The sequence below is a fragment of the Rhodnius prolixus genome, unplaced genomic scaffold (assembly GCF_049639745.1).
Source record: "Rhodnius prolixus isolate KJV_2025 unplaced genomic scaffold, Rpr scaffold_1, whole genome shotgun sequence".
NCBI lineage: Eukaryota > Metazoa > Arthropoda > Insecta > Hemiptera > Reduviidae > Rhodnius > Rhodnius prolixus.
In genome coordinates, this window is record NW_027411581.1 from 3,562,974 (window position 1) to 3,579,186 (window position 16,213).

Genomic DNA, 16,213 nt, shown 5'->3' on the forward strand with positions numbered 1-16,213 from the left:
CCCAGAGAGATTGCAGAAAAAGTCGCTAGCAGTGACTTATTACGACGTTGTAAACTTTTGGTTGTTTTGCCCTGCCTGCGTTCGACGTGTATACGTCGTCATTGTCTGATTTTAATTCTGCACACTAAGTGGGGGGGAGGGGAGGTAAAACTAAATTCTACACTTAACTGGTTAATATGAGAAATTATGTAGTAAAGTATGTTTGCTACTCGCCACGATAGCCGAGCGGTTAGAGGCTAGACCCGCAAAGCTAAGATGTATTGCGGTATTAGGCTATATTCCCAGTCTATACCTTTAATGGTTAATATGAGAAATTTACAGTAAAGTATGTTTGCTAGGCGCCACGATAGCCGAGCGGTTAGAGGCTAGACCCGCAAAGCTAAGATGTATTGCGGTATTAGGCTATATTCCCAGTCTATACCTTTAATGGTTAATATGAGAAATTTATAGTAAAGTATGTTTGCTAGTCGCCACGGTAGCCGGAGCGGCTAGAGACTAGACCCGCAAAGCTAAGATGTATTGCGGTACTAGGCTATATTCCTAGTCTATACCTTTAATGGTTTATACGAGAAATTTACAGTAAAGTATGTCTGCTAGTCGCCACGGTAGCTGAGCGGTTAGAGGCTAGACCCGCAAAGCTAAGATGTATTGCGGTACTAGGCTGTATTCCCAGTCTATACCTTTAATGGTTTATATGAGAAATTTACAGTAAAGTATGTTTGCTAGTCGCCACGAATAGCCGAGCGGTTAGAGGCTAGACCCGCAAAGCTAAGATATATTGCGGTGCTAGGCTGTATTCCCAGTCTATACCTTTAATGGTTAATATGAGAAATTTACAGTAAAGTATGTTTGCTAGTCGCCACGAATAGCCGAGCGGTTAGAGGCTAGACCCGCAAAGCTAAGATATATTGCGGTACTAGGCTATATTCCCAGTCTATACCTTTAATGGTTAATATGAGAAATTTTGTAGTAAAGTATGTTTGCTAGTCACCTGTCCACGGCGCCTAATTTGGTAGTTGGAAGTAAAGTCATCCTGAAAAAAAAGCAACTATTTATTTATTTGAACATTACTTTACTTACTCGTATTTCTTTTTTTTCGACTAAATTCATTTATTATGCATAATCCAGTTTTACTAGAGATAAATTACACGTGGAACTATTTCTAATTTGTCCTTTCCTAAGTGTAAAACAATCTGAATTTTCGGATTTACCAGATCTAACTTTTCTTTTTTCTTTCGTTTTCTGGAAACTTAAAACATAAACTTTTCGGTGAAAAACATTTTCTCCAGTTTGACCTGAGGTGTAAAGTAATATATTCTAAAGGCTCAAGGGGCGCTAATGTCGCCGATATGTAGTTATAAATATGAAATAATTTTTTTACGTTTTCTCCAACTCACCACTGTTAAGGAGGCGCTGTCGTTCTAAATTGTGATAAATAGTTACATATTTTTTTCTTTTTGACTACTTCAGTCTAGAAAAATCATGTCTCCTGTAATAGGTCTACAAAAAGGGTATTTAATTATTTGATTTTATTGATTTATTATAGAATTTAGACTAATACATTTTATAAATATACCACCTGATAACCCTCGCTTCGTTACGGACTTCATTTTTATTGTGTCATCTGCGTATAATTGAAGTCATTAGAATGAACGTTTCATTTCATTTTACTACAATTAAAAATTTTCTACAGATTGGTGGTAGAATGGTCCCTTGAAAGAGGGTTTCTGAAGTTCAAATCACAAGGCTGTGATGTGCTCAAGCCCACGGATCCTTGGCTATTGCTTGGTCTACACTTCCTCATAAATTCCTTCCTCATATTGAGTGTTCAGGACTATAAACAATATTTCTGATCTTTCTATCTGGCTGGAGCATGATCAGAATTGAGACCAATGAAGAGCATGGCTTTGATGACATATTTGAATGGACATTTATTCCGAAGCCGGACGCCATTTCATCTGGCCATGTAATGTGCCGTAATTAGGCCGTTTGTATGTTTGTTGAAAAACAACAGGTGTTCACGGATGTGCATAATAGAATTTTCAATAACCAGTACTTAGCGAATATAGAAAACCCAAAAAGAACCTATATTCCAAATTTCAAGTTCGACAGCATTATGATTTTGAAGATTTCTTCTTGATGGTATTTGACAGAAATTGTAAGCGTGGCATTTTATCTAATTCCTTGCCAGTTACTTTATGAAATATCTTATTGATTTAGCATTTCTTATTGAAATACCATCCATATAATTCTATTTTATAAATGAGAATTTCTATGGCGAAAAGAAGTAAACATACAAAAAGCAGATTTTTGGTTTTTAATAACGCGCCACGGTAGCCGAGCGGTTAGAGGCTAGACCCACAAAGCTAAGATTATATATTCCCAGTCTATACCCTTAATGGTTAATATGAGAAATTTACAGTAAAGTATGTTTGCTAGTCGCCACTATAGCCGAGCGGTTAGAGGCTAGACCCACAAAGCTAAGATTATATATTCCCAGTCTATACCTTTATAATGGTTAATATGAGAAATTTACAGTAAAGTATGTTTGCTAATCGCCTCCGACCACACCACCTAATTTGGTGGTTGGACGTAAAGCCTGAAAAAATAGGCATTACTTTATTAATTAGAATAAAGCTAAAAAAGAATAATGGAAAATTTAATGAAATTTTAAACATAAATCTCATTGCACAAAAAATTGATTAAACAATATAATTTTATAGTAAGTAAAAATATTTTAATTGTTTTACATATTACATTCTTAAGAAAGAATATATTGTAAGTAATTTTATGTTAGTTCATTTATGTGTTTGTTATTGAAAATTAGGGCGAATAGAAAATTTAAACACTGCATGCCAAAATGTTTTCAAATTGGATATTTCTCCTCCATTGGCATTTTATCAGAGATCTGAGCATACCTATAAAGCCTAAATAATTGTATTTAATAGTTTAGTACCTACAGTTTCACGTATTTTTTAATTTTAAGAAATCACTTGGTATTTGATAAAATAGGATTTTTATAGATTTATTTATTTGATGTAGTTATATTTTCCCTCTTTCTGACTACATTATTCAATTAATGTATTCTCTCTGTTTACAGGGATAGTGATGCGGCCAGGTTCACTATTAATGGAACCATTTATCTAGGTAAGGGATATCCTTTCGCACGTCCTTCTTTTTTTGCTCCATTTCTAGACGTTTTTACTGGGTGTTGGCTTTAATATTGGTTCATAACTAGAACTTTTGAGGACAGCATGTCGTCCTAGAATCCCTTCTTAAAAATCCAGCTTTCCTAAATGCTCGTAATGTAGTAAATTAAAATGTGAATGCTTATTATTTTGCAAATAAGTGCAAATATAATTAAAATAAACTTTGATAAGAGGTATTTTCACAACTTTCACTTTGGAAAATTTTAATTAAAGAACGTGGAATTGTTAATATTATTTATAATTATTTTTATCTCAATTATTTTTCATTAATTTTCAAAATTTGTCAACATCCGCGTAGGCCTATAACAGTTTTTTTGTTCACCTAGGCATGTTTTTTGGGTTCTAGCCGTTGGTACCAAAGAAGTCATTGCTATGAATTCAAGGTGAATTTTCATCTTAGTTACAGAAAACGTTCACTTCATTTTACTAAATATTTCAGTCAATGGGGATAGTGTACCGGCGGACACATCGCTGAACACCTTCATCAGAGACTTCGCTCTTTTGAAAGGGACCAAGTACATGTGCAAGGAAGGAGGTTGCGGTGTTTGTATCGTCAGTGTACAATCTGAACATCCGGTCACCAAACAGACTCAGCACTTGGCTGTTAATTCCGTAAGAATTTTGGTTAACATTTATTGAAGATTGTCTTGAAGTAGTTTGGATTTCAAAATTCCTACTGCGAAAGAATATTAGAGAAATAAAGCCAATTCGGTGTTTTTTCCTTGTATTTTATCTTTCATTTTCCAAATGAAGGCTACTCTTTATGTTTACTTTAGCCTTGGCCATAAAAACAGGTGCAGAGGCTGAAAAACTAGAAATCTAGACGAACTGGAAACCAATAGGTTATATTTCCTTCGTATTTTACAATCCAGCTTTTATATCAACTGCTCTGTTAGTGTGCGAGTGTCTCTCATTGGAGTAAATCAAAAAATAAGGGCAACTTCCGCCATTGTTTGAACCTTGAATTAGTTGATGCCTACATATGGCGGACTTATTTCTCGTACCAGAATTGCCTTATCCAATTTCGCAATTTTTTCATTTGCTTTTTACAAGTTGCACAAGGAAGAGATCTATGGAAGAAACAGAGTTTTTTTTCTATAATTAGTGGGAAATGTTTGATAACTAAGTAGAGAAAGTATTGCATGATAACACTCTGATTTAGTGTCTGCTGCCAGTGTTCTCCTGCCACGGCAAGGCAATCACCACCATTGAAGGAATCGGCAGTAAGAAGAAAGGTTACCACAAGCTACAGACAACTCTGGCACAGTTCTATGGCACTCAGTGTGGATTCTGTAGCCCTGCCATGATCATGAACATGTACAGGTGAGGAATTCATTAAGGTAGTAGTGTATTAAATCACAAAGGCGGCCCAACAGAATATTTGATTTTTTTTTTTCAGTTTGTTACAAGAAAATCCAAACATAACCATGAGAGAAGTGGAAGACTCCTTTGGAGGGAACATATGCAGATGCACTGGCTACAGACCGATACTGGATGCATTCAAAGCTCTAGCGAGTGATGCAACTAAAGATCTAAGAGAGAAATGCAAGGATATTGAGGTAATCTTTTTGTTTATTGGGACTTGGAATTTTATCCATCTAGTCTTTGGTAAATTGGCCATTCGGTGCCGAACTTGCAGCTGCCCTCGTAGAACATTGAAGACTTACCTATATACGAGAGGAGTTGCAATCTACCTCTGTGGCTTAGTGGATAATTAGTAGCCAATTAATTGTGCCTAACAGGCGTGGGATTGTCATCTTGCAGGTAACGTTGGCAGATTATTGGATATGCTAACTGCATCTCCCCTGCCTTTAGTGGAGGGGGCGAACTCATTTTTCTCAGGATTATACTCCTACGTGATAGTAGTTGAAGGAGTTCTCTATCAGTTCTTTAGCTCGTCCTGTAATAATAGTAATCTTAACGTGGTCATAGAGTGGATTTTGCTACTTCTATTTTCCATCCAGAAAAACTAATATAACCTTTCTTATTACAGGATGTGATGAAAAGTTGTCATCGCTCAGGAAAATCTTGTTCTTGGAAATGTTCTAATTGTAAAAGAAAAACCGGAAATCTTGAACAGACCGAAGATAATACAAATCATGAGATGGATTTCGTTGAATTGGCTTTAGCGCCGAAAAAACTTCAAATAAACTTGAAAGAAAACAAACGCTGGTATCGAGTGACAAGTATTCGAGAAATAATGGAAGTATTCGATCTAATATCTTCAAGTAGTTACATACTGGTCAATGGCAACACTGCTCAAGGTAACCTTTGTCTCGGTATTTATTTTCAGCTTGAGAGGTTTACTAGATTGATTTTTAACGTTGGTGAAGGAGTTTACAGGTTAACTGAGCCTCCAACGATTTATATAGACATTAGCGATGTGACCGAACTGAAATCATACACTGTGACCAACGAGCATCTAGAGTTGGGTGCCAATATCACACTTGCAGAGTGTATCAAACGGTTCAGAACATTGTCCGCCCAGAATGCTCTACTGTACGGCTATACCGGTGTTCTGGCAGACCATATTGAAATGGTAGCCAACGTGCCGGTCAGAAATGTTAGTCAATATTGCAGACTATATTTATTTTTATTATTCTTGTTCGCAAATTTCAGTCACTGGCAAACTATTTCAGAAAGGTGTCTATTTCAATTTTCAGGTGGGCACTTTAGCGGGCAATCTATCTATCAAACATCAACATCTTGATTTTCCTTCGGACATTTTTCTTATTTTCTTGACAGTGGGTGCACAGATAACCATACGTAAGTGGAAGTTTTATCAACATTTAGCTATAATTGGGAAGTTATGGTAGACCTTAAATGACTAAAGAACCTTGAATTATTTCATCTTAAAGAAAGTGTCTGATACTCACAAGATAATACGGACCAATCAAAGATATCTTTAAACTGGACCGAAATGATTCTTGATCTGTCAGGAGAACAAATTCCACACTTAAGTGTAAAAGTCTACTGTCACAGTTGAATAATTTCTGAATAATTTTGCAGACAATAAAACAGGCATCAACAATACTGTGCCTTTACTGGAATATCTGCAATCAGACATGAACTTCAAGGTTATTTCTTCCATCAGGTTACCTGCACTCAGCAGCAAACATTACCGTCTGCAGACGTTCAAGGTGAATAATTAAATAGCCATTTAATAAAACTAACAATCAAAAAAATCTGATGTGAATACAAAAGACCCTCTCTTATTACTATTCTCGAGGTCTCGGGCTCTCTTCCAAGAGAGACCTTTTCATCGAATTGGCCTTGAAAAATTGTTACAAAAAGTAGTAATTAGTGACATTAATGAAGAGAATAGAATGTTGAAAGAAAACATATGTATACATATATACGTACACATATAATGTGTTCTTGGAAAAACGACTAGATTGAGTTTCTCTGGCAAAAAAGAGATTTATTTTGGCATTAATAATATTCTTAAAACATTAATATTTAATATATAATTATTTAAATATTCTTTCCTACTTGGTAAAAAAGAGGAACGACACTCAAAGTCGATAATTCACTTCACTGTTCACTATATTTTTCAAACTAACCTGCTCCTTTTTTCCTACGCACTTTTCACGCGAAGTTACGAGCATGCGCTCTGAGAAGGACGGGAAAAATTTAAATTAAATATCTTAATATACTGCAAAAAATGTAACTGTAGCTTGAATCATGCATTACAATATAGACAGGTAATCAAAAGCCTACTCAGTCTCCATTGTTTCTTTTTGTATAAGTTAAAAATGTTTTAGGCTTCCCTGAGCCTATCTTCAGTAATAAATTGTCCATAAAACATAAATTGTGTGCTCTAAGGTTACAATTTTGCAAACTACTATCACATTTTCATTAAAGGTGAGACCTTTGACGGTTTTTGTAGATCACCTTGGCAACAATGTCAGAGTCTTAACGTTTATGTTTGGAAACTTAAAGCACGGGTTCAGGGACGTCCCTAAACGTTTCTTGATTAAAGAAAGAAAAAGAAACAATTAATATTAGGAATCCCAGGCTACATCTGGGTAAATCAGTCTGACAACAACCACATCATCATGCCTGGAATTTAGAGTATTTTCTCATCAAGAAAAGTAATATACTGTGAACATTTCAGATAATGCCTAGGAAACAAAACGTTCATGCTCTTGTCAACGCTGGATTTTTGTTTAGAATAAATAATGACAATTACTTAGTTGAAGAAAGACCAGTTATTGTCTATGGAAATATTAGCAAAACATTTGTAAGTATGGCTTGTAAATGACTGTAAATAAGATGAAGATCTTTGGACGAAGATTCCGTTGTTGATCATTTTCCAGACTCATGCTTACAATACAGAATCTTATTTAACTGGGAAGCCATTGACCAACCAAGAAACACTGAAAAATGCGTTGAAGATATTGTCTAAAGAAATCGATCCTGAAAAGTGTCCGTTAAAAGCAAGTCCAGAGTATAGGAGAACATTGGCTGTATCGCTCTTCTATCGGGTAATCTAACATTGGCATATACTTGAATATACTTGTAGCATAAATTGTTAGATTTTTCTCAACGTTGAAGTATTATTCAATTGACAGATTTTTTTTTTTTTTTTAGTTTGTGCTAAGCGTAAATCCGGAACAAGTAAATGAACGGTACCGAACTGGATGCAATAATCTGCAACGACCTCTGTCATCTGGTAAACAAGAATATGTGACTAACAAGGCAGAATGGCCACTGACACAACCAATGCCAAAAATGGAATCCTTGATACAATGTTCTGGTAAATAGTTATTTATTCGCACGATTAGGTTTCGTAGTTGATGAATGAATTCAAGCTGATTTTTTGCCCTCGAAATCGGCACTTCTATGAAATGAATCAATTGTGTGTTCACTTATCAGCTGTTAGGTTCATTAGATCAAGAGTGTAAATATTAGCAAGTTCGAAGAGAGCTAAGTTATTTATTGAATTACGACCTGCAGTACTGTTTTGTTTCCCGGTCTAGGAAGAAATTTGTTCCGCAACCCGCTACCCATCGAGGACTGCCTGAAATAAAATATTCCTGTTGGATTAAGAGAAGGTCTTCGGAGTTTTTGCTCCAGATTTTTGTGAAGTACCCTCTCAATTCCTATTTTCTTCCCAAAGTTTGCTGTTCATGATTAACTATTCCGATAGCCAAAGAGAAATCTAATCTACCAATGCTTGAAAAACAACTCTTTATAATGACTTTATCTATTTGTATTTAATTTAAAGGTGAAGCAGAATATCTTGATGATAAACCTAAATGTCCCAATGAACTTTACGGAGCTTTGGTATTGGCAGACAAAGCGATCGGTGTGATTTCCAAAATTGATCCGTCAACTGCTCTGGTTAGTGTGAAATAAATTTAAAAAACAATACACAAATTTGAAAAATATATTTTTAATGATATTTACATCTTTACTATTGTTATCAGAAAATGCCTGGAATTATAGCATTTTATAACGCCGACCATATACCAGGGCAAAATACCTTCATAGAACCTCCCACATCGTATAATCATCATTTAGAATTTGAAGAGGTACTTTAGTGGTAATTAAAAAGATCAGTTTATTTGAGTTAATTATAAAATTTAAAATAATTATAGAGAAATTAATTTCAGATATTTTGCAGCGGTAAAACTTTATGCGCCGGTCAACCAGTTGGCATTGTAGTCGCAATTAGCCAAGAATTAGCGATTAATGCCTCTAGATGTGTTAAGATAGAGTATGCTTCGGTTGAGAAACCGTTAATCACTGTTCAAGATGTACTGGATGCTGGAGATCAATCTAGGATTATATTAAAACATGTTATAGAGCCGACCAAAACTAAACGTAGGTTGTCTTTTGTAAAGATTGTTGAAATAAGAGGACTAGTTGACTAGTCAATTTGAATTGCCCCTTTATTCAATCGATAGTTCGCTCTCTCAAAAATGGGTTCCAGACTTGTTAACGTGGTGTATTCATTAGCTGCATTTTTCTCGAAAAATTTTTATCGTAAAATTCGTTGTAAACTTAGGGAGAGAATGGGATAGGTTTCCATCTATAGGTTATAGGTCTACCTATAACCTCTCCCCTATACCTATTCCCTTCAGGCTTACCTCAGAGTAATATATACGGATAAAAACTTCATCTGGATGAAATTTCGGAGTTTTAAGAGTAAATTTGTGAGATATGACTTTAAGAATAGTAAGAAAAGGCGATGCACGTGTTCATTGAATGGCGGTCAATTATTATTTAATAATATGATATTATTATTGCCCCTTAGAAGACGTTAAGCATCACATTAAAGGAGAATATCATTTGGAAGGGCAATATCATTACACTATGGAAGTGCAAAATTGTCTTTGTATACCAACAGATGAAGGAATGACTATACATGCTTCAGCACAATGGCTTTCTGCTTTACAATTTGGCGTAGCTTTGGCATTGAACATGCCAGCGAATAAGTTAGTGAATTTTTATAAGTATACGATATCTTTGTCCTAGTGTGATTGCTTATGAAAAAATCTGGTGTGAAATTGAGGTAGGAAGTTATATTAATAACTGAGTGAGAACCTCCAAGTTGCTTCCTGAGAGAGAAAAAACTTTAGAAATACATGCACGCAAATAAATTAATGTAAACATACAGAAATGAAGTAAATGCTAAGTATCTTTGGCTTATTACCTTAGAATTACTTAGAATATCTGTGCATTTTTAGGCAACAAATTATATACATTCACTTTTTTTTGTAGGATACAGGTGAAAGTGAAAAGAATTGGGGGTGCATTTGGTGGTAAACTGTCTCGTAATATAATGGTGGCCGCGGCGGGCGCTGTAGCAGCCTATAACCTCAATCAGCCAGTCAGGGTGGTCCTGGATCTGACAACAAATATGAGAGCTATTGGTAAACGTTATCCACTGTTGGCCAAATATGATGTGAGTTTAACTGTAAAGTAATATTTATTTATTATTCTAAATCCTTGGTCTCACCTTTGCAAGTGTTTCACAGTTTTTAATAAATTTAATTGTCATACCTACTAACATACTGCAAGAAAGCAATGTATGTACCACGTTATATGACCTCCATCACAAAATAATCATGCTACTGATTAAGATGTATCATTTCTATTTAATCAGGTAGGTGTTAATGATGATGGACTAGTACAGAATTTAAAGCTGGACATATATGAAAATTGTGGTTATTCAGAGAATGATGATACAACAGAATCAACACTAGGTGGTATACCATCGATTTATGATATTACCTCTTGGAAGGTGAACATCTATGCAGTCAAGACAGATATACCATGTACTACGTGGATGCGAGCACCAGGTAAAAACTACTTAATTCCTTGAATGCTTTACGCTAACTTAGAATGTTTTACTTTTTCCGTTCGCATAGTCGAAATCTGAAAATTGAGTAAAAGTTTTCCACTACTTAATTGTACAGGAATGTTAGAAGGTATAGCTACTGCAGAATATATCATGGAACACATAGCAATCATTGTGAAAAAAGACCCAGTTGAAGTTCGCAGGCTAAATTGTAATCCAGACGATAGAAGTGTTTTTGATGAAATGTTACAGACAATAAAAACTTCTTCGGATTATGTAAATCGTCGAGCGTTAGTGGATCAATTTAATAAAGTAAGCCGGAAATTAACGTACAAGTTTTTAAATTTACTTTAATTATTTATTAATATAAGTTACTTACTTTGTTTTGAAAAGGCATCATATTCGTAAAGATTTTCGATTTTGTGTACTGACCAGATTTATCTTCTATTTTTTTTTGCCCAGTATAACACGAAATGGAAAAGGGCAGATTGTTTAAATTTGATATTTCCCTAAGGTACCGATAGGGGGCGCGCCAAAAGTTTTTTTAAAAAGGACAACCAGAAATAGGTTTACAAAAAATACTATTGAGTATGTTTCGACACTAAAACTTTTTCCAGGGCACTTCTGGGTAACGGAAGTGAATAGGTTTCCGCTCTAAACTCCTAACTGTCCGTCAGGGCATCTGTTTAAGGGCCTACCGTGTACACAGTTTGAATTCTCTTTGCCTTTTTTAGGAAGAATTACTGTATTAGCGGCTTAATTGCTCCGCTTCGTCCACGGTACCTAGTAGATGGATGTTAGGCTTCGCAATGTTCCTTCTGTAAGTTTCACACCGCCTTTTTTTCCAGGATAATCGTTGGAAAAAGAAAGGTATCTCGCTGGTACCAATGAAGTTTACAATAAAGTTGTTCCCAAATTACTATTCATTGGTTTCAATTTATGCCGGTGATGGTACTGTGGCGATATCTAGTGGAGGTGTGGAAATGGGGCAAGGATTGAATACTAAGGTAAGGTACTTCAGTAAACTATATCATATATTCTTCTCCTTCAACCTCTTACCCTTACAAAAAAGAAAAGTAGACTCTAAGGACAGTCTCCAGGAAATAGCCTTAGATATTCGTGACTTCCAAAGCATAACTCTCCGGATTACCCTATTTCTGGTATTGACGAAAAAGCACACTGACTGTTACCGCTTTCCCAAACTTCTCTCTACACAATTCCAACACGCGTGTTCAATCAAGAAGGATTCAATCATAAATGTAATTAGAAGAAAATTTGATTATGTATTTGCCAGAGGTACGCAACTGAGACGAACTCAGCCTCCTGTGAAGAACTCCCTCACTCTGGAGACAAACAGAGCAGAGCTTTACTTCCCAACTGTTTCTCCTCCTAGTTAGTTCACTTCCACTAATTTGCCGGGAGTGATCGCCCCCATATTTTTCTTGATTGAATTAGGTCAGTACAGATCAAATCTAATAGAGAACTTTATTTCATATTTCAGGTAGCCCAGGTTGCCGCCCATACACTTGGGATTGACCTGGACATGGTTAAAATAGATCCCACTATCTGTATTATTTCGCCGAATAGTTATGGAACTGCAGCAAGTACTGGATCTGAAATTATTTCTTACGTAAGTAATTATCTAAAGTTTTGTAGGTTGATTCAGCCATTTAATTACCAACTGCAGTAACGGTTACTTGCATTCATAATTAGGCCACTCTAAGAGCCTGCGAGCAGATCATGAACAGACTGCAACCTTTAAGGGAGAAGATGGGCAATCCAACATGGCTGGAACTGGTGCAGAATGCACTTAAACAGGGCGTCAGTCTAAGTGAACAGTTCATGTAAGTTAATAACATTACTGTACTGTGTAAATCAATTGCTTAGTGCAGTTGTACTTTTCTCATACTCATCATTAGAGGAAGTTTTACGATCGTGCAGACTTTAAAATACGGAAAATAGTTCTAACGAATTTCTTTAAACTTCCTACACCTCTACGTGCCGAAGGTCATTCAGCTATATTTATTTATTATTTTTTTTCTCACAAATCATTGTTAGTGTACTTGAGAAGGGCAGAAGTTAACATTTTACAGTTTAATATATTTATAAGTACGAAATGTCTAACCTACAGTGCCGAGTTGGAGGATGTCAAGACGTTACAGGAAGTTTAAGGAAAAGATTGGAGGCAACATTGATGATGAAATTAGAAAAACCTGTGCTACATTAGTGAGAATTAAATTAGTAACAATTTCGAATTAAAAAATAAATAACTCGACAGAAATAGAAAATCCTTGGAATGATTTCTAGAAAATTAATGGAAGACAACTTATTAGAAAGGGTTTCGCATCGTTACATTGTTGCCCTTTTATGTTGAACCAATTTTTTTTTTTTTTTAGTGAAGTCAAATAACTTTATCGTAACGAAAGGAACATATATTTCTTAAATTGTATACTTATTACATTATAATGTATACGTAACAGGTATACCACTGCAGACCCAAGCCTTCAACCGTATCCAATATATGGTTTCGTAGTTTTAGAAACAGAAGTGGATCTACTTACCGGACAATACCAGGTTAGTAGTGAGCATATGTTATACTATTGCTTTGGTATTAATTAGGTATCTTAAGATCTATTGGGCTTGTCGCAGTCTGAATAATAGTTTTCATTTTGCGAAGCAGTCAATGGCATTTGAAAGTCCTCCAGAAACATTATTATTATTATTTCTCAGATTAATTATTGTATAGATATTGGCAGTTGTTGAGGACCGAAGTCTTTTTGCAGTGCCTGCCGGTCTCAAGGTAAATAAAAATCAATCAACGAACACATGCTGTAAGAAGAGACACTTGTCTAGATCAATCAGCTGCACTCAAACCTGGGAGTTCCTGTTGGCAATCCCGAGCACTTTCCCTGATTGATTCATAATTTAACGCGAACTAATTTTTAGCTTTTTTAACCCAACTTAGCCCATTATTCGGTAAAGGTAAAAAAATAGTTCTACTTATGTATTTTTCAGATCCTGAGAGCAGATATCCTGGAAGACGTTGGAGAAAGTATGAGCCCAATTATTGACATTGGTCAGATAGAAGGTGCATTTGTTATGGGTCTAGGATATTTCCACTCTGAAGAACTAATCTACGACAAAGAAGACGGCCGGCTGTTGACTGACCGAACTTGGGTAAGAACTTCTTGATTAATCTAAGAAAGTAATCCTATGGCAAGTATACTAAACAGGAGTGTTACTGTTTGCAGACTTACTGGCCACCTGGAGCTCAAGATATTCCCATAGATTTCAGGATTACCATGAGAAGAAATGCTCCAAATCCTAAATTTGTTCTACGCTCCAAAGGTTACTAAATATTACCTGTTTTCTTGAATGTATAAATCCACCATAAATGTATAGTTTGATAATACTTTCTATCTTTGAAGAGAAAAAAAAAGAAATTTGGAGTTTGTGCTAGACTTGCTGAGACATATCAGACATAAACATAAGTGAAATTGAGCTTTCTCTTTCTCTCTCGCTCTCTCTGTACGCCAAACTGATTCATCTATCCCTGATGATGGATGAAATTGCGATACCGGTCAGGATTGTAACTAACATGCGGCCATAGCAGATAAAAACAAAATCATTATCCATTACTGCGAACCTAATCAAGATATTCAATATCAGATCTATTGAAATGTTGCAGGGACTGGTGAGCCGGCCTTATGTCTGTCAGTCTCTTTGCAGCATGCACTGAAAATGGCCATAAGTTCTGCTAGAAAAGATGCAGGATTACCTGCAGAATGGTTTGAATGCAGTAAGATAATTTATCATTATTATACGAATTTATGTTTAATTAAATTGTCTTCTTTGAAATATGTTTTTTTATTATTGAATTTTGGTTTTTTGCTGCATTCACAGGACAACCGTGCACTTTTGAGAAAGTGTTGCTGGCCGTTGCAACAGATCCTAAGGATTTTTCCATCCAGTAATTTTTACATAATGAGGATTTTGGGAAATATTTATTAAATAACATCACCTTTAGTGAGATGATAGATAATATTCTATATTTGTACAGTAAAACTCTTTGTCAATAATGTTGACTACAAAATTTAGGTGGTAAAAAAATAAAATAAGAAATAGCTATAAATATTAAGTACCAATAAAGATAATATTATCTACAAAACTGGTTATTTATTTATTTTTTGTTGCCTTACCTAATCAGTGTTAACAACGTGCCACGGTTTCATAGATAATGCAAAATAGAGTATTTATTTTAATATTTTTTTTTATGTATGCAAAAAAGCATTCATTTCAAATTCATGGAATTTGGACTCCAGTCAAACTGCGCTAAAATTAAAAAATTCTCTCAATTTGTTTTATTTTCTCTCTCTCTCTCGCTCTGTAACCTTCTCTTTCTTCACTAAGTAAGGGTAAGTAGCGAGAGCACTTAAAATTTAAGTCTTCTGAGTCACTTTAAATTTAAGTGCCACTTTATTGGAAGCGATTTTTCAGTTTTCCTGGCCACCGTAACAGAGCGGTTCGAGACGGTTAAGTTGTATTGCAGTTCTGGGTTTGATTTCAGGTCTAGGCCTTGGGCTATATTTAATGTTTATTATGAGAAATTTATATTAAAGTATATTTGCTAGTCGCCACGATAGCCGAGCGGTTAGAGGCGAGACCCGCAAAGCTAATATATATTGTGGTACCGGTTTCTATTCCCGGTCTTAGGCCTTGGATTTTATTTAATGGTTAATAAAAGAAATTTACAATAAATTATGTTTGCTAGTCACCTGTCCACGACACCTAATTTGGTAGTTGGAAGTAAAGTCATCCTGAAAAAAAAGCAACTATTTATTTATTTGAACATTACATTACTTACTCGTATTTCTTTTTTTTCGACTAAATTCATTCATTATGCATAATCCAGTTTTACTAGAGATAAATTACACCTGGAACTATTTCTAACTTGTCCTTTCCTAAGTGTAAAACAATCTGAATTTTCGGATTTACCAGATCTAACTTTTCTTTTTTCTATCGTTTTCTGGAAACTTAAAACATAAACTTTTCGGTGAAAAACATTTCTAATTTGACCCGAGGTGTAAAGTAATATGACCCGTTGAGAATGAAAGTGGCATAAGTCCATTTTGAGCAGTTGTGTGATAAAATGAGTTTTGTATTTTGCTCTGTAAAAAAAATGCAGTTAATAAAAATAGCTTATTTATTTTTGGTTTTATTATTATTACATAGAATCAAATTTTTTGTTGCATATTAGAATGCAATGGGATTTTAAATTATTTTAGAAAATGCAAAAATATGACTTACTTCATTGTCATTCTCAACAAATCTGGCGAAAGGTTAAACATAACGGCATTTTAAAACCAATTATAAGGGTTTTATTTGATAAACTAATGCTTCGAAATGCAGTAGACTCTTCACAGAGACTAGCATATCTTATTTCAACATAACCGACTACACTATCCACAGAACTGATCACCTGATGATACTGCTCGTAGGGGCACTGCAATTCTAATAGAAAACTGCCTTCAACACAATCTGATTCCAACTAATCCTCTAATTCTCTTTAATCAACAGTCATTTCTCTCCCAATAAACTCTTTCCATTTGACATTAGCATCAGTTTACTGCCCTCCTAATCATACAATATCTTCAAATGATTTCTTCTCCCTCGGATCCCGCTTCTTATTAGGTGG

At 35.1% G+C, this 16,213-nt stretch overlaps 1 protein-coding gene across 3 annotated transcripts; it reads left to right on the forward strand.

Moving 5' to 3' along the window:
• The first annotated feature begins 1,467 nt into the window (after positions 1 to 1,467).
• LOC141452619 (uncharacterized) lies at positions 1,468 to 14,686 on the forward strand. Of its 3 annotated transcripts, none has more exons than XM_074124947.1 (27): positions 1,468 to 1,511; positions 3,101 to 3,147; positions 3,649 to 3,821; positions 4,372 to 4,532; positions 4,609 to 4,768; positions 5,203 to 5,473; positions 5,543 to 5,772; positions 5,849 to 5,975; positions 6,219 to 6,349; positions 7,327 to 7,452; positions 7,529 to 7,696; positions 7,803 to 7,968; positions 8,440 to 8,555; positions 8,642 to 8,746; positions 8,828 to 9,038; positions 9,472 to 9,652; positions 9,939 to 10,122; positions 10,324 to 10,519; positions 10,637 to 10,830; positions 11,367 to 11,525; positions 12,020 to 12,148; positions 12,232 to 12,362; positions 12,999 to 13,092; positions 13,534 to 13,695; positions 13,770 to 13,866; positions 14,207 to 14,317; positions 14,422 to 14,686. In XM_074124947.1, the coding sequence occupies exons 1-27, from the start codon at positions 1,483 to 1,485 to the stop codon at positions 14,490 to 14,492; spliced, it is 3,930 nt and encodes a 1,309-aa protein (XP_073981048.1). In that variant the 5' UTR covers positions 1,468 to 1,482; the 3' UTR covers positions 14,493 to 14,686. The 3 variants fall into 3 exon arrangements, with proteins under 3 accessions (XP_073981048.1, XP_073981056.1, XP_073981062.1); XM_074124955.1 differs by having other exon boundaries at positions 5,873 to 5,975; XM_074124961.1 differs by lacking the exon at positions 11,367 to 11,525.
• The last annotated feature ends 1,527 nt before the right edge of the window (positions 14,687 to 16,213 follow it).

What these genes read in the sequence shown, in the direction of transcription:
- LOC141452619 (XM_074124947.1), top strand. Translation starts at nt 1,483, where the DNA reads ATGTCTCCTGTAATAGGTCTACAAAAAGG. An exon ending in CACTGTTGGCCAAATATGAT is followed by an intron (nt 10,123 to 10,323) that starts GTGAGTTTAACT and finishes CTATTTAATCAG; the next exon opens with GTAGGTGTTAATGATGATGG. An exon ending in GATCTGAAATTATTTCTTAC is followed by an intron (nt 12,149 to 12,231) that starts GTAAGTAATTAT and finishes ATTCATAATTAG; the next exon opens with GCCACTCTAAGAGCCTGCGA.